Consider the following 22,697-nt stretch of genomic DNA (forward strand, 5'->3'; position numbering starts at 1 on the left):
AACTGAAGGTTTCTTCAGCAGTCATGTATGGATGTGAGAGTTGGACCATAAAGAAAGCTGAGTGCTGAAGAATTGATGCTTTTGAACTATGGTGCTGGAGAAGACTCTTGAGAGTCCCTGGGACTGCAAGGAGATAAATCAGTCAATCCTAAAACAAATCAGTCTGGACTATTCATTGGAAGGACTGATGCTGAAGCTGAAGCTCCAATACTTTGGCCACCTGATGCGAAGAACTGACTCATTAAAAAAGACCCTGATGCTGGGAAAGACTGAAGGCAGGAGAAAGGGAGGCCAGAGGATGAGATGGTTAGATGGCATCACCGACTGGATGGACATGAATTTGAGCAAGCTCTGGGAGTTGGTGATGGACTGGGAAGCCTGGTGTGCTGCAGTCCATGGGGTCACAAAGAGTCAGACAGGGCTGAGGAACTAAATTGAACTGAGGGAACCCGAGGTTCTACAGTCTCTGCACTCTGGATCGCTTTAACTACTGGGCTTTTTAAGCAGAAGAAGCAGCAAGTCTGAAAACCTCCACATGGCACCAACTCATACCAAGCACAGTGGCTACATAGAGATTCAATATGTATTTTTGATTGCAATCTCTGGACAGATAAACAGTAAAAGTTTCGCTAGTTATTCTTTCGAGAATGTTTAGTTCATTCAAGAAATGGATACTGAAGATCAAAGGAGAATCCCATGGACAGATGATCCCAGCAGGCTACAGTCCATGGGGTTGCAAGAGTAGGACACTTAGGGACTAAACCACCACCCCATTGCGTGCCTGGCACCCTGCTATGCGTTGGAGATACAGAAATAAACACGCTTCTGGTTCACTAGGCACTTGAGGGAGATAGGCATGTAAATGGATAGTGCTACATAATGTGCAGTGAAGTGAGCTCGCTCAGTCGTGTCCGACTCTTTGCGACCCCATGGACTATAGCCCACCAGGCTCCACCATCCATGGGATTCTCCAGGCAAGAATACTGGAGTGGGTTGCCATTTCCTTCTCCAGGGGAACTTCCCGACCCAGGGATCGAATCCAGGTCTCCCGCATTTCGGGCAGGCGCTTTGCCCTCTGAGCCACCGGGGGAGCACAGTAAAAGAGAACAACAATTCTGCTTGAAGTCGAGAGACTTCAAAGAGGAAGTGAGACTTGAGAGTCCTAAATTTGGTCGCAAAGCAGTTAGGATTCTCTCAACTGCTGTGGAGTAAATGGAGTGGAACAGATGATGGGGGACTTATTAAACTCTGAGCAAAAGCTTCCTGGGACCTAAACTATTCACTGGTTGTCTGGTGGGCCTAAAATCTAAAGTAGCTAGACAAGACTTTAAAGATAAATGGGATATGTTATCGTGGGATAATTTAGCAAGATAATCCTTACATTTCCTCTCAATAGAGATGGTACGAAACTTGGCATCAACTTTGACAAAACGTTTAGTTTGTTCTTAAATGCCAATTCCTCACCATCAGAGATCTGCTCACAGACCTGTTTGAGGGTAGGTTCCATGTCCTATCTTTGTACCCTGGGCATCTATAGACCAAGCCTGGCAAATTAAGTATCCAATAAATGTTTGAGATTTGACTGGAGGGATGAATGGATAAAATTAAAATTAACATCACCGACTTTGTTACTGGCAACCGTTACAGCCACCAACACCAGAGGGCTTAAGAGGTTCTTTTTAGGATGGCGATCTCCAATGTCACTATTGTACACATGAGGAAGCTCTCTCGTTCTAAGTTATCTTGAAGGCGATTGGCAGAAATAGCCTGTAATGAGAAGTTGTGCTGGCCCTATGAGTTGTGTTTTCCCTATGAGACGGGAAAACTAAAAACTAACTCCTTCTCCGGCCACGCCTAACCATCTTTACTAGGTTCCAAACACATCCCATTTCACCGCAACGGAAACTCACTTCCGGCCTGACTAGGAAGTAAGAAAACTTTGAGTGGAAGAGGCCCCCTCGGAAAAAAAAAATAGTAGGGAGTCTCCGTACAGACGCTCCTCCAATATTAGAAATCAAGATCTTCTTTCCCCTACCTCTTCAGGATTCATCTTTAGCTTATCCAGGCGCTAAGGCAATTAGCGGCGGGTAACACACCGTTACCCCCCACCATCAACCGCGCCCGCGCCCGCGCGCCGCCAGCGTCAGAGACTACAGGTTCCATAATGCAGCTCGCCGTCTTCCAAAGAAAACACCCATGTGTCCCAGCACGCAACCCGCCTCACGTGCCTCCAAGAATTTTTTTTTTTTCCCTCTTGCCCCGCCGAAACTGAGCAAAGCATACTGGGGCTTGTAGTCCTTGCGCCTCCTTTCCCTAGGTCCTCCGCGACAATCCGTCAGGTCCCGCCTATTATCTGCTCCCCAGGACATTTAGGCTTCTCTTGGCCCATGTGAAGACCAGGAAGTTGATAACTCGCGAGGCTCGCTACTGAGAGACGGTGGCTCGGATGGGACAGTCGCCAGGGATGGCGGAACGTAAGGATGGAGCGAGTGTCCGGACTGCTCTCTTGGACGCTGAGCAGATTCCTGTGGCTCTCGGGCCTCTCTGAGCGGGGAGCTGCCCGGCAGCCCCGGATCATGGAAGAGAAAGCGCTAGAAGTTTATGGTAATTAATTTTGTCCAGGGCACCATTTGGTGGTGAACGTGGAGGCTGGGCTAACAAGGGCTTCATCTGAGGGTTTGGAGTGTGAACTCGGGTGTTTTGCTGTATCTCCTTGGCAAGAGTAGAAAGCTTTTTGTCCCAGTCTTAAATCACGCGGGCATGTGGGTCTTCCTTAACACTTAGGCTCTTGCTAAATCCGGAGCAAGCCGAGTCCGGGTTATTTTCCTTGTGTGCCCCATATTCTAGTGGCCATCTCAAGACTTCTCGGCAGAGGCGTTTAAGATGCTTGATTAGGAAGCAGAACTGGCCTAATGGCCGCACTTGAGCCTCCTTCCTTCTTATCCCTAACCCTGGACACACACTCGTCTTTCCACCATTGAGGATACTGTTGGGTGACCGCTTGGCCCAGGGTCACAGCCAGTCTGTTCTTCAGAGGCAGTAGGCAAGAGGTCCCCACGAGCCCGGCCATGAAATTATAGTTCTTTAACACGCCCACGCCTGGAGTGCAAAAGAACACACACGCACTGAGTTTTATATGTACATATGGCACCCCACTCCAGTACTCTTGCTTGGAAAATCCCGTGGACGGAGGAGCCTGTTAGGCTGCAATCCATGGGGTCGCTAAGAGTCGGACACGACTGAGCGACTTCACTTTCACTTTTCACTTTAATGCATTGGAGAAGGAAATGGGAGCCCACTCCAGTTGTTCTTGCCTGGAGAGTCCCAGGGACGGGGAGCCTGGTGGGCTGCCGTCTATGGGGTCGCGCAGAGTTGGACACGACTGAAGTGATTTAGCATAGCATAGCATAACACACATAGTTTTTATGTGTATATTGAACATAGAATATTCTCAATTCAACCCCTGGAACCATCTTCATTGTACAGATGAGGAAACAGGTTTAGAGAGGTTAAACAACTATCTGGGGGCCACTCTGCCCATAAGGAAGCAGCAAAAACCAAAGCTCTTCTGTTTCCTAACTTGGTGCACTTTTCACCACTTCACGATTGCTTTATGACTTGCCTTTTTGCACTTATTAGTATTGTTTTTGAGACTACAAAGACTGGATCTAACTAGCACTCAGAGATTCCCGCTAACCCTAACCCAGGGTAAAAGTCTAACCACAAGAATGCAAATAATGCAGGTAAGGATTATAGACCAGCAGAAGAAGCTAGGGATGTTAAAGACCTTTGGCACTACTCTGGTTTACCTCTTGCTAGGTTAGGACTTAACCCTAGTCAGGTGACCGGTGTGAGTGGAATGATTTCCCCAAAGCAGTTAGACAGATTCCTGTCCTGTCAGGTCTCCATCTCCAGCATCTAGGGACAACAGGGCACTGGGGCTACAACTTTGGAAGAGGGAGATTTCTTGTCCTCACACTTACCTTGAAGGGGACCTTTATACACAAAAATAGAATTTTTAAAAATTATGTGCAGTACAAGTACCTGTATCAGAGATACAAGCAAAGAGGAAAGAGAGCCAGTAGTCTCTGACTAGGGGATCTGGAAGGACTTTAAGGAGAAGGGGTCACTTGAATTGGGCCTTGAAGCATTAGGATCTGGGCCTGTAAAGGGTACACAGCTTACTAAGCAGAGGGAAGAAGCAAGATTATAGAGGTAAGAAAATAACCTGTTTGGGGAACGGCAGGCAGGGCTACAGGATAGGGTTTGTGGTTAAAGGTGGAGGTGTGGTCAAAAATTGTTTTACAGAGCAGGTTGGAATTAGATCCTGAAGGTTTAAATATAAATGAAAAATGTAATATCAGTGCAAAACCAGTAGAAGAATTTTAGTCAAGGGAGTAATGTGAGGAGAGCAACATTGCTTTCTTTCTAAAGAAATTAATCCAGATCACTGGAACAGTATGGAACAGTAGAGAAGTTGAATAAGGGGTGAGATTTAATTTCAGAGTCATTTAACATATAAACAATATAATACAGCTTGTGTATGTGAGCCTTACAGGGAAAAAGGCCTAGGATGAGGGGGAACTAACTCCTGTTAAGAAAACTTGTTTCCCCGAGCCCGAAGTTTCACAAGTCTTGCAAAGTTTCTTTTTCCTGCCTCCATTCTCAAATTCTGTTTCTAGTCAAATGATAAGCTCAGGATTTGCTGGAGAGAAAGTAGAGCTTGATTGATTTGTTTTTCCCAGCAAGATTTCTGATTCCAAGAGTGTTGTAAATAGTAGAAGGAAACCTCAAGCCTGAGAACATCAAGCTTGTCCCTTGTGAACTCCTGCTTTTTTCTACCTCACCATTTCTTATTCTCCTTTTCCATCTTCTTCTACAACCTTAGAGTAAGAAGGAAGTCTTTTCCTCTGCAATGCCAACCCCGCCTCCCACATCGTTGATCTCATTCATTCCTGTTTATTTTACCAGCCTCCTTCTTAAAATTCAGTGTCCCTTCCTCTATTTGTGTTGTAAAAATATACTCATTTCCCTTATCCTTGTCACTGTTCTAGCTTTTTTAAAACCCACTGCCCTTTGCCCTTTCCTTCTTCCCTTTCAAAGTCCTAGGATTATGTTTGCAAGCTGGCCTCTACCTTCACCTCCCTACTGAAAGTGCTTTCTTGCAGGTGACCTCCTGACTAATAAATCAGAGACCTGGTTTAGCTCTCATTAACCTGAATTTTTCAGCGGCATTTGATGTTAATAATCATCCCCTCTTTCCTTCTCTACTGCTTTTTGCTTTGCTTCCTTCTGACCGCAAATTAGGTGCTTCCTACAGATCTATCCTTGGGTCTCTTTCCCTTTACATTTGTGGTCTTCCAACCTGGCTGCACATAAGAATAACCTGAGGGATTTTTTTAAGTCTCAATGCCCAAGTCCTCCTGTGAATCAGTTAAATCAGAATCCTGTGAATCAGTTAAATCAGAATCTTGGGAAGGGCTCAGACACCAGATTTTGTTTTGTTTTGTTTGTTTTTGAAGCATTCCTGGTGATTCCCTTGTTTGGCAAAGGTTAAAAACTATGGTTATACTCACTGTTGTTTGTGAATCCCATGATTTCAATAGCCACTCTAGCCTTGGTTCCCTTAAACCTTATGCTACAATTCCGTGTTGCTGGAATGTTCCATTGGTTTGCCCCTTAAGCACCTCAGAATGATTACATGTGAGATTTAATCACTTGTCTTAGTTCCCACCCAAATTTCTTCCTTTTTTCTTCTGATTCTATCTTGGTTCTTCCAGGCAGTTAGATTTACAATCTGAGTCATCTTCCTTTTCTCTCTTTCTTTGTCTTCTATGTCCAAACAATTGTCAGAGTCTGTCGATTCTGCCTTTAAAATTACTTCAATGTCTGTCTTGTTCTCTCTATTACTATGGTCATGTCCCTGTTTTAGGCTTGGCTTTTTCATCCGGTATCCCTGGCCCTGCCCTTTAGTGTAAGTCTACCAACTGGTCAATGAGTTACCAGCGGACAGTGTAACACTGTCTCTGTTATCCCCTTGTTCAGAGCCTCTTGAATAGATATTCTATTGCCTATAGCTGACTTTAAAAGACCCTTGATGGGCTGGCCTAAACTCTTAACTTCTTCACTTAATGCTGAGTTCCTGGCAAACTTAACTTGTTCATTTGGAAATGCTCCAAAATTTTACCCATTTTTAAAGACAATTCAGATTGCATTTCCATAAATCCTGAAACTAAGTTATTTCTTCCTCTTGAGCTTGTGTAACACTTTCCTATTTGCATATTCTCTCTGCAGAATTAGATCCAAGAAATTGGACATGAGGTACTAATAATCCACAAAAATGATTCTCTCAAAAGGAAATTTCTGTCAGAAATCTGGGGAGTGGCTGTAGTATTTGCTCAAACAAAAATAAAGTCAGTGTTTGGATTAAGACTGGCAAGATCAATTGTATTTAGAATATCCATGTTTTAACATAAGACCTTGTTTCTGATGATTCTTTAGATTTGATTCGAACCATCCGGGACCCAGAGAAGCCCAATACTTTAGAAGAACTGGAAGTGGTAACGGAAAGTTGTGTGGAGGTTCAGGAGATAAATGAAGACGACTATTTGGTTATTATAAGGTTCACGCCAACAGTACCTCATTGCTCTTTGGCGACTCTTATTGGTAAGGTTTTAGATAAAGATATTTATATATTGATACTGAATTATTCTAGCTGATACTGACCCACAGTAACAATTAGCATCATGGATCATACTTTATGGTTTACAGAATGTTTTCAATAGTTCTCACAATCAACATATGAGTCAATATTAGGTTTATTTTACAGATGAGGAACCTGAGGCTCAGGGAATTTAAGGAACTTGCTCAGCATCATATAGCCAGGAAATGATGAAGTTGAGGCTCAACCCTAGGTCTCCTGACTTGAAGTGTGTTTTTTCTTTAGCTACACCATGCTGCTTCTCTACAATTAATGGAGGCTGGGTATGGGCCATCTTTTCACCCCAGGTCTGGAGATGGGAATGGGTGTTGTCAGACTAGCGCCGTGCCCTCACCATCTTCTCCTTTTAGGTGCTCTCTTGGCTTCTATGTAGCATGGGCAGAAGGCCTGGTGGGAGGGTGTTTTTTCAGGTGCTTTTCTTTTTGAGAGGTTGCATTCCCAATACTTGGATTAGTTAGCAGTGAGATATACAGTCAATATCTTTGAATGTATATTTTGTGAAAAAAAGACGAAGTTTATTTCAAACCAAATCTTGATCCGTGGGGAACCAGTTAAATAATCAGTGATGGTATTTATCAACCATGAAATACTATGCAGTTATCAAAAAATGAAGAAACTCTCCATATACTAATATGGAAAGATCTCTGTGACATACTGTTAGGAAATAAAAGCAAGTATAATATTCCTACATTTATGTAAAAAAAAGGTTAAAAATATATATTTATGTTTGGTTGCATATCATAAAGAAAACGTAAATGAATAGCTGAGATGAGGTGGGCATTAGTGATGCTGAGAACTGGTCAGATGGGGGATAGGGTAGGTGGAAGACTTTATACCTTTCTGTATTTTTAAGTTTTTGAACATTGAGCCTATATTATCTATTTGAAAATAGACAAATTTATAAATAGGCTTGGAAAGGTAAATATTTTATTATTGTTCCCACTGTTGTTGTGAGTTCTGTCTTTTCTCACTTGTTGGACCTGGGATCCCTCAGTTAGTGGTTTCCAGCATATGGGCCACATCTTGAGGGACTAGAAGGTCTGTGAATCTGTAGATGCTATTGTGGTTATAAAACTCCAGCACTAGAAAAAGCATTGTTGAATGCGTATTTTTTTGTCATTGGACAATTTCTGAATCAACAGGTATTGATAACAGATTTCAGAAAGTAATATTTATATTGTGTTTCTTAAATTATGAAACACAATTATAACAAACTTGTTGGCAATAATTTTGAAATTCCACAAATTCATAAAGAAGAAAATCTCAAAAAGTTAGCATTAGAAAGTGTGCTCCAGGCTAAAATTCCAGCTCTGTTAGTTCTGTCACTTTGTGGCCTTGGGCAAGTTACATAACCTTTCTGAGCTTATCTCCTTATCTGTAAAAATAGTGATAATAAGGGTAACTGGAACCTGGTAGGCTACAGTCCAGGGGGTCGCAAAGAGTCAGACAGGACTGAAGTGACTTAGTGCACGCGCGCATGTGCACACATACACACACTGAGTTGTAGAGGTTAAATAATAGAAAGCATGAAATAGATGAGAAATGTTTTTTAGTTCTTCTTAAATATTCTTTAGTTATATGGTTATATAGGAACATGCTAATCACATTGATGTATCAGTTTTGTAACCATATGGACTACTAGCCTTCCACAATTATTAATAAACTATAATGAAAAACTTTACATATAAATATTTTTATTTATCTCTAATTATTGGTTCAGGATAAATTCCTATAGGTGGAATTATGGGGTCATATGGTCAGAGAAGGCAATGGCAATCCACTCCAGTACTCTTGCCTAGAAAATCCTATGGACGGAGGAGCCTGGTAGGCTGCATTCCTGGGGTCGCTAAGAGTCGGACACGACTGAGCGACTTCACTTTCACTTTTCACTTTCATGCATTGGAGAAGGAAATGGCAACCCATTCCAGTGTTCTTGCCTGGAGAATCCCAGGGACGGGGAGCCTGGTAGGCTGCCGTCTACGGGGTTGCACAGAGTCGGACACAACTGAAGCGACGCAGCAGCAGCAGCAGCAGCATGGTCGAAATATTTTTAAGCCTCTGGGTAAATATTAGCAAGTCCTTGTTAAAAAGTTCATACTAGGAGTTCCCTGGCAGTCCACCAAGTTAGGACTCTGCGCTCTCACTGAAGGTGGCACACTGCAGAGGGTTGGGAACCATTTGCCTCAGATTGGGACTGGAACCCATGTGCCAGGACTCAAACCCAGCCAGAACCCTCGGCCTTCCAACTGAGATCACACTCCTGGTTTCAGGACCTGATGAAGCTCAGGTTCTTGATGTCTCACTGCATAAAGAATTCAGTGAGAGACAAAGTGGTAGGATAAGAAGTGGATTTATTTAGAGAGAAACAGTGTGGGACATTTCAGAAAGCAAGAGCAGCTGCGGTAGAAACACTCCACAAATAAGAGTGTGGAGGCTAATGAGTGGGAGAATTATTCCAACTATTTTGGGGAAAGAGTGGAAGTTTCTAGGAATTGGGCCACTGCCCACTTTTTGGTCATTTATATGTCAGCCTTGGGGCTGTCATGGCGCCTCTGGGTGTGTATCTTCAGTATACAGGGCCACGGGTCTAGTCGAAGTTAACTTGCCTGCCATCTTAGACCCATTTGATTCTAATTAATAAGCTGATTGTGTCCTTGGGCTGTGTCATTGTTTCAGAAGTTGTGCTCTGCCCTCTTTCCTCCTGTTTCAGGTTCTGTCCCTGGTCAGGGAACTAAGATCCCACAATCTGGGCTGTGTGGCCAAAAAAGGAAAAAAAAAAAAAGAAAATTCATTCTCTTTAACCTAAGAAGTAAGGAACTAGTTTCCTAGGAGAAGATAGTAGCATGTACAAAACAGATAGGGTAAATTTATAATAATAAATCTTGAAAGAAACTTATCTATTAATAGGGATATGATATAAAAATAATGCAGTTTCTTAATTTCTATTGAAAATGAACATAATCAAGGAATTAAAGTATCAGTATGAGAAGTGTATGAAAAAGCTTGAATGATAAGTTGAATTTTTATTAGGATTGCAGTTATTTTAAAACAAATGTTTGTGGATAAAGATTGAGAGAGCACATGAAATCAAAATAACTGTAAAGATGTCAAGATTAGTTTATGGTTGATATTTCAGTTCTGTACACTTCTTGAAAAGAGTTTTGTCACTTTTTTGGCCCTTTTGATATGGGATTCAGTTGAGACCCTTGGCTTTTCAGTGGGTTGCCTAGTAATGTATCATAGTAACTGTTCAAGCAACATGATTGGAAAACTCGATGAAGAGAGTCATCTTTCTGTCTGATGCATTAGAAGGCATTTCCTATGAGCAGGTAATACTGTTGCAAGAAAGAGTGGGTCTTGAGAGGATGGTCACATCCTAGGTCACATCTGAGTCCCTGGGACAGCCACCAAGTATGGGTTCTTAGCTTCGTGCAGGAAAAAATTCAAGAGCGAGCAAGCCATTAATAAAGTGAAAGAAGGCTTATTTAGGGAGGAAACACACTCCATGGACAGTGTGGGCCACCTCCAGAATGCAAGAGAGACACCAAGGGTAAAGGGGTAGTCAGTTTTTATAGATGTGGGTAATTTCATAGGCTAATGAATGGGAGGAGTAGTCCAGATATTCTTGGGGAACCATTGAGGATTTTCGTGAATTGGGTCACCACCCACTTCTTGGCCATTATGGTTAGCCGTGGAGCTGTTGGGATGCCTGTGGGTGTGTCATATAGCTTGCTGATGGGTTACAATGAGTGAATACAAAGGCTCAAGTTCTGGTGGAAATCAACTTGTCCGGCATCTTGTATCTGTTTGGTTCTAATCAGTTTATGTCACGTCCTCAGGCTAAGTCATTCTTTTAAAGGTTGTGCCTTGCCCTCTTCCTGTCTCAGTACTAAGCAGAGAAAGGCACCTGAGTAAGAGTTCCACTCTGACTACTTAGGTTGTCACCTACTCAGTTACCCTGCAGTCCATGGGGTTGCAAAGAGTCGGATACGACTAAGCGACTTCACTTTCACTTTTCACTTTCATGCATTGGAGAAGGAAATGGCAACTCACTTCAGTGTTCTTGTCTGGAGAATCCCAGGGACAGGGGAGCCTTGTGGGCTGCTGTCCATGGGGTCGCACAGAGTTGGACACAACTGAAGCGACTTAGCAGCAGCAGCAGCAGCAGTTACCCTGGTATGTAATTCCAAGCAAAGAGGGTGAGTGGGTATGGTCTTGGGTGGCCTCAGTCTGCAGCAGCTTAAGGTGGGGCTTCAGTTCCTGGTCAGAGACTGAAGCCAGTGAAAGCACTGAATTCTAGTCACTGAACCAGTGGTCAGTGACAAGGCCCAAAGCTTTGCAGAGAGGAATTCCCACAAAGACAGAAAGTAGTGAAACAAGTAAAATGTTTATTAGGAAAAAAAGAATACAGAATGTGTGGATAGACACACGGGCAGACTCAGAGTCATGCCCTAGTGGTAGTTTGAATACTTTTATGGGGCATTTCTTCCGGGTTTCCTTTGACCAGTCGTCTTGCTTGCTGGGTTCTGAGTCAATATTTGGTATGTCTCAGGCTCCTCTCATTTATGCATGTGCTTCTTTTAGCCAGGATAGATTCTAGCAAAGAGGCCTGTGTGTAGTTGCCTCACTTACTCTGAGGTGATGCCCCCCTCTCTTCTGACCTCCAAGGAGCCTTTCTGTCCTGTGTAGTCAGGGAAGTCTCCTTTAAGAATGAGGAATATGTGGTCTTTTATCTCTTAACTTCCCTGATAGTTCAGTTGGTAAAGAATCCGCCTGCAATGCAGGAGACCCCAGTTCGATTCCTGGGTCAGGAAGATACCCTGAAGAAGGGAAAGGCTACCCACTCCAGTATTCTGGCCTGGAGAATTCCATGGACTATATATATATAGTCCGTGGGGTCGAAAGGAGTCATGGACAGGACTGAGCGACTTTCACTTTCTTATCTCTTAACTGGGCAGAGCCCAGCCTCCTCCCCTCCATTGTCCTGCTATTTTTGTCTTAAGAGTTTCAGAACAAACTCCAGCTGTTTGCCCCCAGGGCCCATCTATCTCCTGCCTCATGATAGGGCAGAAAAACCACTTGATAATCTTCTGCAAGAAGGCAGGAGATGAAGGGCATAGGATTTGCAGTCTAGATTTAACTTCTAGCTCCTTCCACTTGTTAGCTATTTTGTGATGTTGAACAACTCACTTATCTTGGTTCCTGACTGTAAAATGTAAAATAGTAATAGCTAACATTTATTGGATACTTAATTATGTGTCAACTACTATTTTAAGCATAAAAATATAGTTACTCCTCACCTTATACTTAGTGGTACTATTATAATACTTATGAAAACAGATGATGAAACTGAAATTCAGAGAGGTTAAGTAACTTGCCTGGTGTCACATAGCTAGTGTGTAGTGGAGCCAGTTTTGAACCCAGAGTATCTATCTCAGTATTCTATATTGCCTATCTTTAGAATACTGATATTCAAGAAAATGCTTTGTGAATTGTAAAACAGTTATTGTTTATGGATAAAATACTTACCTAAAACCATTCATCTCAGATGGGGATTTAACCGAGTCTCCAGTCCAGCCAAAATCTTGCCTGGGACTTGAAGGCACATGGTCAAGACTCTAACCTAACCAAAACCCAGTTTGGGACTAGAACCCAAGTGGCCAGGACTTGAACCCAGCTCCACGGTCTTTCAATTGAGATCATACCTGGTTTCAGTACCTAATGAAATGCAGGTTCTTGATTTCTCATCAAAGAAAGAATTCAGTAAGAGACAAAGTGATAGGTAAGAAATGAATTTATTTAGAGAGAAACATACTCCACAAATAGTATGGGCCATCCCAGAAGGCAAGAGTGGCCTTGGGAGAAGCATGTGCCACAGACAAGAATGTGTGCTGTTGTGGAGGGTGAATGCGGCCTTGAATCTGGCGTGGTTAGCTTTTATAGACAGGGTAAGATTGCTGGGAGAAATATCAATAACCTCAGATATGCAGATGACACCAGCCTAATGGCAGAAAGCAAAGAGGAACTAAAGAGCCTCTTGATGAAGGTGAAAGAGGAGAGCAAAAAACCTGCCTTAAAATTCAACATTCAAAAAACTAAGATCATGGCATCCAGTCCCATCACTTCATGGCAAATAGATGAGGAAAAAATAGGAACAGTGACAGACTTTATTTTCTTGGGCTCCAAAATCACTGTGGATGGTGATTGTAGCCATGAAATTAAAAGACACTTGCTCCTTGGAAGAAAAGCTTTGACAAACCTAGACAGCATATTAAAAAGCAGAGATATCACTTTGCCAACAGAAGTCCGTACAGTCAAAGCTATGGTTTTTCCAATAGTCATATATGGATGTGAGAGTTGGACCATAAGGGAGTCTGAGCACCGAAGAATTGATGCTTTCGAACTGTGGTGCTGGAGAAGTTGAGGGTCCCTTGGACAGCAAGATCAAACCAGTCAACCCTAAAGGAAATCAACCCTGAATATTCATTGGAAGGCCTGATGCTGAAGCTGAAGCTCCAGTACTTTGGCCATGTGATACAAAGAGTTGACTCATTGGAAAAGACCCTCATGCTGGGAAAGATTGAGGGCAGAAGGGAGCCACCAGGGAAACCCATCTAGGGATGTAGATTTAGTTAAAATTGTGTTCTTATTTTGTGGTGGGAAAGAAGTGAAACATTGGCACTGAGGCTCTGTTCCAAGGTGATTTTTAATTTCTCTTAGAAGACTCAACTAGAAGAAAGAAAAAATTATTGAAATATGACTTGGTATTGGGGCAATAAACTGAACTTCAGAGGATCTTGTCTGGCGCAAACAACTGCATTTGTACCTTGCAGGCATAGAGGATTCCAAATTTGAGAGTGCTTTAAAAAGTGGCTCTTACTTAGTTTTAAGTTTTTGCGTGGCCTGACCAGTTGTAAGCATTCCAAAGTTTAATGAATCTGTTGATCTTTGATGGAAGGCGAATTGATGTAGCAGACAGGATCTGGGGTTTTGCAGTGGTTTGGGTTCTAATCCCAGCTTGGTCACTATACTAGTTCTTTGATCTTCATCAAGTTACATTGTGACCTTGGTTTCATAATTTGTAGAATGGGGTTGAAATACCTGACTCAGTGGATTATCATGAGGAATTTTTAAGGTTGTGCTTATATGTTAAAGATTAGCTAAAGGTGCCAGCCTCAAAGGAGGCCTACATTGGATTGAGTCTAAGCTGTTTTCAGCTACTGTTTTGTATGGAGATGCCTACACATAGCTGTATCCTTTTTCAAAAACCAATAAGAGAGATAATTGATGCATTTTTCCCCCCCTCCACAGGGCTGTGCTTAAGAGTAAAACTTCAGCGGTGTTTACCGTTTAAACATAAGGTAAGGAATGTATTTTTTGTTGTTGTTTTATAACAGCATTGTTGAGACTTGATGTACATATCATACAACCACCTGTTTAAAGTGTAGAATTTAATGGGTTTTGGTATATTCACAGAATTGTGCAGCCATCACTACTGTACTTTAGAACATTTTCATTATCCCAGTAAAAACCCCATATCAATTAGCAGTCATTACCCATTTTTCCCAAACCTTATCCCATCCCTGGAAGTGGAATGTTAGTCACTCAGTTGTGTCTGACTCTTTGTGACCCCATGGACTTCAGCTCACTAGGCTCCTCTGTCCATGGAATTCCCTAGGCAAGAATACTGGAGTGGATTGCCATTCCCTTCTCCAGGGGATCTTTCCGACCCAGGGGTTGAACTTGGGTCTCCTGCATTGCAGGCAGATTCTTTACCATCTGAGCTACCTGGGAAGCCTATCCCTAGGCAACCACTTATGTACTTTTGTCTGTATAGATCTGACTATTCTGGATGTTTTATTTAAATGGAATCATACAATTTGTAAGCATCAGGATCTTTTCCAATGAGTTAGTTCTTTGCATCAGGTGACCAAAGTATTGGAGCTTCAGCTTCAGCATCAGTCCTTCCAATGAATATTCAGGACTTATTTCCTTTAGGATTGACTGGTTGGATCTCCTTGCAGTCCAAGGGGACTCTCAAGAGTCTTCTCCAGCACCACAGTTCAAAAGCATCAATTCTTCGGCGCTCAGCTTTCTTTATGGTCCAACTTTCACATCCGTACATGACTACTGGAAAGACCATAGCTTTGACTAGACAGACCTTTGTCAGTAAAGTAATGTCTCTGCTTTTTTTTTTTTTTTAATTTTATTTTATTTTTAAACTTTACATAATTGTATTAGTTTTGCCAAATATCAAAATGAATCCGCCACTCTGCTTTTTAATATGCTGTCTAGGTTTGTCATAACTTCTTTTTCCAAGGAGCAGATGTCTTTTAAGTTCATGGCTGCAGTCACCATCTGCAGTGATTTTGGAGCCCAAGAAAAAATCTGTGACTGTTTCCATTGTTTCCGCATCTGTTTGCCATGGAGTGATGAGACTGGATGCCATGATCTTAGTTTTTTGAATGTTGAATTTTAAGGCAGGTTTTTAGCTCTCCTCTTTCACTTTCATCAAGAGGCTCTTTAGTGCCTCTTCGCTTTCTGCCATTAGGCTGGGGTCATCTGCCTATCTGAGGTTATTGATATTTCTCCTGGCGATCTTGATTCCAGCTTGTGCTTCATCTAGCCCAGCATTTCACAAATTTCCCTAAATTACCAAAGTAAATGAGTATATGGGGTCTCCCAGGTAGCTCAGTGGTAAAGAATCCACCTGCCAATGCAGGAGATGTGGGTTTGATCTTTGGGTCAGGAAGAACTCCTGGAGAAGGAAATGGCAACCCAGGCAATGTTCTTGCCTGGGAAGTCCCTTAGACAGAGGAGCCTAGTGGGCTATGACTCTACAGTCTGTGGCATCGTAAAAGTCAAACATGACTTAGTGACTAAACACCACCACCAACAGATGAATACAGATTGATTTTATATCACCTCCTTTGTCGTTCACAATAAGAGTTACTGTTAATGACATTGATGGAATTTATATGGTGTTTTGTATTTTAAAGAAAACTGAACAAGATGGTCTCTAAGGTCTCTTATAGCCATAATAGGTTATGATTTTTCCCCATCATGAAAAACATTTATCTCAGTAGTGAATAAGTATATGAGAATTAGATCATGTGCTCCAATGTTCCCTGAAGAATAGACATATCTTTATCACATAGAATGATTTAGTTACCACAAAATTTGCAATAATTTTGTGGGTTTGTCTCAAAAACTCTGATTCTTGGAGATTAGCTCATTTGAACAAGTGAGTGCAGCGGGACCCAGGGGGATAGCTTAACCAGTGGTGTACTTGAAAATAAATTTATCAAGATAATAGTAGATGAGAAAATGACGATACTGAAAACTATATTATCGTGACCCTGTTTGTATAAAATACTCAATAAAAATAAACTTTCAGCCTTGGTGGGTGTGTGTGTTGTACGTGGGTATAGAGAAAAATATGGAAGAAAGTACACTAGATTAATGTGACTTTCTTTTGGGTGGGGCAGGGAGTAAGTTTAGATACCAATTTGGGAAGAAAAGGCAGAGTACAGGGGAGAGGTATTCTGGAGCAAAACATTTATGAGACCTCATCTGTGTAAAATCGTAGATTTGTGTTTATAAAAAAATAATGGGAATACCTCCTGTGGACTTTACCTGTGTGACGAAAAAAAAAAAAAAAAATCCTTGTAACTTCAGCCTTCATTTTAGCAAAGAGCGTGAAGATGTGTCCCAAGTCTTTGATGTTGGAAACAGGATTGGGCTTTCATCCCTAGGCTCTGGAGTTCATTGTATATTCCACCTCACTCATCTAAGTGTTTTGCTTTCAATGTATTTTTTTCCTAGTTGGAAATCTACATTTCTGAAGGAACCCACTCAACAGAGGAAGATAGTAAGTGAATTTTGAACCATTATTAGAAAACAACTTTATATAGTACTTTATCTTGGATATGAGGTTCTTCCGCCAGCCAAGTGTCCACTGGGTCATTTGCAAAAGAGTACAAAATCAGCTACTAGCTTTTCCTTGAGAAGAAAGTAATTTTTTCAGTGGAACTCTGGGTGAACTAGAATTAAGCCCTGTGGATATTGACTGGTTTAGTCCAGGGGCCACACATCTGTAAAGAATATGCAGCTTTGGAAACCTTGACTTACAGACTCTCAGGAGAGCTTAACTCTTTTCTTTGGTGGCAGGATACAGAGCTGTATATTTGAAACTGAAATCAAAGGTCCAGAAAATAAAGCGTTAGGGAATCTTGGGGTAGGGGTTGTCTTTGTGAATTTGGATTAATGTATTATATTGAATTTTTTTTTTTTTTTTTTTTGGGCCATATTCTGTGGCATGTGGGATCTTAGTTCCCTGACCAGGGGTCGAATTGCAGCATCTCCTGCAGTGGAAGCATGGAGTCTTCCTTAACCTTGTTTTTTTTTGAGAACTTTTTTTATATAAAGACTCTCTGGCCTACAGAGAGAAACAAAGTGGCAACCACTTAAAAACAGCAGAGATGGAATTCAGGAAAAGCAAAACTGGAATTACAGGAAAATTTTTTTTCTCTTTAAGTCTTCCTTTCAAAACTTATGAATATTTAGCCAAAACCTGCATCAAGTTTTCAAGGAGTTGAATTCTATATTAACAAACTAATAAAAATATTATCTGTTGCTGTAGATTGACAGAGTTATGCTAACTTGTGTGTGTGTGTTTTGCAGTCAACAAGCAGATAAATGACAAAGAGCGAGTGGCGGCTGCCATGGAGAACCCCAACTTACGGGAAATCGTGGAACAGTGTGTCCTGGAACCTGACTGACAGCTGTTTTAGAGCCACTGATGTATAATCATTTGATATATTTGTTTAAAGTCTTTGTAAAATGTAAAAGATTAATACATAGGTGATTTGTACCTCAAAGCATTTTTTTAAATGATGATTTCCAAGCAAGATTTAATTATCAGGTAGTACCTAGTTTGTTCAATGTCTAACATTCTCAGGATTTGTAACCCTTAAATGATCAGACAAAAATATTTTCTAGTTATTGTGTGTAAGATGAGTTGCTATTTTTCTGATGCCCATTCTGATGCTTTTCATGTCAAAATATTTACTGTGCCCAAATGTATTCAATTTAAACCATTACTCTGTAAAATAAATAAAACAAAGATGATTCTTGTACACACATTAGAATGTTTTTATTTAATTGTAAATTTCAGTGTAAACACTCAAAGATACTTCCAAACCTTTATTTTCTGATTATTATGTAAAATCAGAGATAGGAGAGCTAAGGCTTCCCTGGTGGTCTAGTGGTAAAGAATTGCCCTGCCAACAAGGGACACAGGTTCAATCCCTGGTCTGGGAAGATTCCACATGCCATGGAGCAACTAAGCCAGTGTTCTGCAACTACTGAAGCCCACATGCCTAGAGCCAGTGCTCCATAACAAGCGAAGCCAGGGCAATGAGAAGCCTGCACACTGCAACAAAGAGTAGCCCCGCTCGCGGCAGCTAGAGACAGCCCATGTGCAGCAGCAAAGACCCAGCACAGCCATAAATGAATGAATGAATGAATCAATCAATATTTTAAAAATCTATTTAAAAAAAAGAACTAAAAAGAGCCCTCAAGATCAGGCCTGGGCCCTGCTTTCCTTCAAGAAGAATCTTGGATCCATTTATAAATAAGGAAAAAATGGGAAGAGAGCCAGAACTGCTCGAGGTTTCAAGCCTGAAGCAAGCTCAAGTTAGCAAAGAGTTGATGCCAAGTTTGTATTTTTTTTTTAATAACATTATTTGCCTTTTTTTTTTAAAGACTTTTTTTGATGTGGACATGTTTAAAGTCTTTATTAAATTTGTTGCAGTATTGCTTCTGTTTTATGTTTTGGCTTTTTGGTTACAAAGCATGTGGGATCTTAGCTCACTGACCAGTGATCGAACCTGCACCCCCTGTATTGGAAGCTGCTGCTGCTGCTGCTAAGTCACTTCAGTTGTGTCTGACTGTGCGATCCCATGGACTGCAGACTACCAGGCTCCTCCGTCCATGGGATTTTCCAGGCAAGAGTACTGGACTGGATTGCCATTGCCTTCTCCGTGTATTGGAAGACAAAATCTTAATCCATGGACCACCAGGGAAGTCCCAAGTTTAGATGTGACTAGATACTTCAGTGCCATGAGATTGTATGGTTAAAAGTGATAGGATGGCATACTCAGACAGAAATCCTGTGTCTGTCCAAGTCTTCACCATGGGCAGAGAAAGATCATGCCTTCTCAACAAAGTTGCAAAGGATTGTTGTTGTTTAGTCTCCAAGTTGTGTCAAACTCTTTTGCAACCCCATGGGCTGTAGCTCACCAGGCTCCTCTGTCCATGGGATTTTCCAGGCAAGCATATTGGAGTGGGTTGCCACTTCCTCCTCCAGAAAATCTTCCTGACCCAGGGATTGAATCCTTGTCTCCTGCATCAATGGGCAGAATCTTTACCATTGAGCCTCTAGGGAAGCCTTCAAAGGATTAATGGGGGTGGGGGACAAAAATAAAACCGGTTCTGACACAACATCCTTTACAGAAATCCTGTTGAAACAATCTTGGCTTCTGCTGAGGCTCTGCACTGTGGGATGGTCACAGCAGAGCTTCATCCCCATGATCTTGAGATGATTAAAAGTTGCTGCTGTCAGAGAAACCACTGACTGTGGCATCAGTGCACCGAATTTGTGGAAATTTCAGTTGATTCTTGATCTTTTGCTGTGAAAATTCTCACTGGCTCCTCTCTTTCTTCCAGATCTTTAAAAATCTGTCACCCAGCATACATAAATATTAGTAATATTGCTGATCTTTAGTCATTATTGTATTCACTTCTTTCTAAATTACAAAGCCAGGGACTTCACAGTGATAACCAGTGATTAAGACTCTGCACTTCCGCTGCAAGGGGTGCAGGTTTGATTCCTGGTCAGGGAACTAGCTCCCACATGCCTCAGGGTACAGTCAAATAAATAAATAAACCACAAATCCACCAGGAAAGGTCCTTAGGACCAACACTAAGTTTCCAGTTTCATGGACTTCTGGGATCCAGGGCAAGAGCTAATAGTACCTAGTGTACACCCTGTCCCATATTCCACCACCTGCATACATGTGCACACAAACATGCTTCTTGACCAGCTGTCAGCTTCTGAAAGAAGTGACGAGCATCTGAGTGGGCTCTGGGGCTCACGGACCAGAGTCAAATACATGTCGATCCCCAAGTACTGACCAAGTACTTGATGGTCTGAGAAACCCAGGAAGCCTTATCTAGGGCTCCTAGAGTAGGGCTCTTTCTGTCTTCTAATGAGACCCTGATACATAAAACTCTCATTGTCAGTTTCAGGTGTGGCTGGGGTTGACTGAAATCAGAGGCCCCTAGTGTGTGCTCTCACCAATTCATGCACTTACTCACAGGTGCTCTCATCCACAGATATTTAGTGAGCGCTTTTTAAGTTTCAGGCACTGTCCTGAATGCTAAGGATTCAGAAGTGGATCAACCACTGTCTGTCCTCCTAGAGTTCGTACTATTGACTTCTGCCTTTGACCCCTCTCCCTTGCAGGCAGTGAGTGAGGCAAGCTGTCTTGTCTAGTGTCTGACCCTGTCCTAGCTAGGTAGGCATGGAGGCTGGTCAACCAGAAGCAAAGACAAGATCATCCCCCTAAGGAACCGCCTGCAAGGAAACCACTGATGGTACAGCCAGAAGGGAGTCTCTGCTGCAGGCACCCCCATCCTGCTGCCCTGCTGCTCTTCAAAGTTAGCTGTAACTCTCTGCTACTGCCAGAATGTGATCTTTTTTATCTGTGCTATTTTGTGTGACTCACTCCAACTACAGTGTCTGAGATGGGGTCGCTAGTGGTCCCAAGTCCCATGTCCAAACCCTGGATGCCAGGGAGGTGACAGAATGGAGCATATGACCTGTATGAACAGTCTGGCTATCTCCAGCAAGACTCGCATGGTAGGAATTGCCCAAATACATCAAGAAGATTAATTTAGTCCAATAACTAATGTCCAAATACATCAAGAAGATTAATTTAGTCCCATAACTAATGTCCACTTCAGTTCAGTTCAGTCGCTCAGTCGTGTCCGACTCATTGCGACCCCATGAACTGCAGCACACCAGGCCTCCCTATACATCACGAACTGCTGGAGTCTACCCAAACCCGTGTGCATTGAGTCGGTGATGCCATCCAACCATCTCATCCTCTGTTGTCCCCTTCTCCTTCTGCCCTCAATCCTTCCCAGCATCAGGGCCTTTGCAAATCAGTCAGCTCTTTGCATCAGGTGGCCAAAGTATTGAAGGTTCACCTTCCAATGAACAATCAATCAGGACTGATCTGCTGTTGGATCTCCTTGCAGTCCAAGGCACTCTCAAGAGTCTTCTCCAACACCACAGTTCAAAAGCATCAACTCTTCGGCACTCAGCTTTCTTTATAGTCCAACTCTCACATCCATACATGACCACTGGAAAAACCATAGCCTTGACTAGACAGATCTTTGTTGGAAAAGTAATGTCTCTGCTTTTTAATATGCTGTCTAGTTTGGTCAGTAAGGCTGAAGAAGCCGAAGTTCAACGATTCTATGAAGTCCTACAAGACCTTTTAGAACGAACACCCAAAAAAGATGTCCTTTTCATTATAGGGGACTGGAATGCAAAAGTAGGAGGTCAAGAAACACCTGGGGTAACAGGCAAATTTGGCCTTGGAATACGGAATGAAGCAGGGCAAAGGCTGATAGAGTTTTGGCAAGAAAATGCACTGGTCATAACAAACACCCTCTTCCAACAACACAAGAGAAGACTCTATACATGGACATCACCAGATGGTCAACACTGAAATCAGATTGATTATATTCTTTGCAGCCAAAGATGGAGACGCTCCATACAGTCAGCAAAAACAAGACCAGGAGCTGACTGTGGCTCAGACCATGAACTCCTTATTGCCAAATTCAGACTGAAATTGAAGAAAGTAGGGAAAACCACTAGACCATTCAGGTATGACCTAAATCAAATCCCTTATGATTATACAGTGGAAGTGAGAAATAGATTTAAGGGCCTAGATCTGATAGATAGAGTGCCTGATGAACTATGGAATGAGGTTCGTGACATTGTACAGGAGACAGGGATCAAGACCATCCCCATGGAAAAGAAATGCAAAAAAGCAAAATGGCTGTCTGGGGAGGCCTTACAAATAGCTGTGAAAAGAAGAGAAGCGAAAAGCAAAGGATGAAAGGAAAAATATAAGCATCTGAATGCAGAGTTCCAAAGAATAGCAAGAAGAGATAAGAAGGCCTTCTTCAGTGATCAATGCAAAGAAATAGAGGAAAACAACAGAATGGGAAAGACTAGAGATCTCTTCAAGAAAATCAGAGATACCAAAGGAACATTTCATGCAAAGATGGGCTCGATAAAGGACATAAATGGTATGAACCTAACAGAAGCAGAAGATATTAAGAAGAGATGGCAAGAATACACAGAAGAACTGTACAAAAAAGAACTTCACAACCCAGATAATCACGATGGTGTGATCACTGACCTAGAGCCAGACATCCTGGAATGTGAAGTCAAGTGGGCCTTAGAAAGCATCACTACGAACAAAGCTAGTGGAGGTGATGGAATTCCAGTTGAGCTCTTTCAAATCCTGAAAGATGATGCTGTGAAAGTCCTGCACTCAAATGCCAGCAAATTTGGAAAACTCAGCAGTGGCCACAGGACTGGAAAAGATCAGTTTTCATTCCAATCCCAAAGAAAGGCAATGCCAAAGAATGCTCAAACTACCGCACAATTGCACTCATCTCACAGGCTAGTAAAGTAATGCTCAAAATTCTCCAAGCCAGGCTTCAGCAATATGTGAACCGTGAACTTCCTGATGTTCAAGCTGGTTTTAGAAAAGGCAGAGGAACCAGAGATCAAATTGCCAACATCCGCTGGATCATCGAGAAAGCAAGAGAGTTCCAGAAAAACATCTATTTCTGCTTTATTGACTATGCCAAAGCCTTTGACTGTGTGGAT

The 22,697-nt window shown here is 42.1% G+C and overlaps 2 protein-coding genes across 3 annotated transcripts in view; one reads left to right on the forward strand and one right to left on the reverse strand.

Annotated features, from left to right (window-relative positions):
- The window catches only part of SNX1 (sorting nexin 1), a 36,934-nt gene extending 34,729 nt beyond the window's left edge, over positions 1–2,205 (reverse strand). The window contains exon 1 of the mRNA XM_061431006.1: positions 2,036–2,205. Coding sequence (XP_061286990.1) covers positions 2,036–2,050 — 15 coding nt within the window. The 5' untranslated portion in view covers positions 2,051–2,205. The remainder of the gene's footprint in view (positions 1–2,035) is intronic.
- Positions 2,206–2,298: 93 nt separating this feature from the next.
- CIAO2A (cytosolic iron-sulfur assembly component 2A) lies at positions 2,299–17,865 on the forward strand. 2 transcript variants are annotated; one of them, XM_061431024.1, is made up of 5 exons: positions 2,299–2,604; positions 6,502–6,666; positions 14,033–14,082; positions 16,547–16,592; positions 17,405–17,865. In XM_061431024.1, exons 1-5 carry the CDS (start codon positions 2,481–2,483, stop codon positions 17,500–17,502), a joined length of 483 nt encoding a protein of 160 aa, XP_061287008.1. In that variant the 5' UTR covers positions 2,299–2,480; the 3' UTR covers positions 17,503–17,865. The 2 variants fall into 2 exon arrangements, with proteins under 2 accessions (XP_061287008.1, XP_061287009.1); XM_061431025.1 differs by lacking the exon at positions 14,033–14,082 and having other exon boundaries at positions 2,304–2,604; positions 17,405–17,571.
- Positions 17,866–22,697: the final 4,832 nt, after the last annotated feature.

This window comes from Bos javanicus, chromosome 10 (genome assembly GCF_032452875.1).
Source record: "Bos javanicus breed banteng chromosome 10, ARS-OSU_banteng_1.0, whole genome shotgun sequence".
Lineage (NCBI taxonomy): Eukaryota > Metazoa > Chordata > Mammalia > Artiodactyla > Bovidae > Bos > Bos javanicus.

What these genes read in the sequence shown, in the direction of transcription:
- CIAO2A (XM_061431024.1), top strand. Translation starts at nt 2,481, where the DNA reads ATGGAGCGAGTGTCCGGACTGCTCTCTTGGACGCTGAGCAGATTCCTG. An exon ending in GTTTACCGTTTAAACATAAG is followed by an intron (nt 14,083 to 16,546) that starts GTAAGGAATGTA and finishes TTTTTTTCCTAG; the next exon opens with TTGGAAATCTACATTTCTGA. An exon ending in CCACTCAACAGAGGAAGATA is followed by an intron (nt 16,593 to 17,404) that starts GTAAGTGAATTT and finishes TGTGTTTTGCAG; the next exon opens with TCAACAAGCAGATAAATGAC.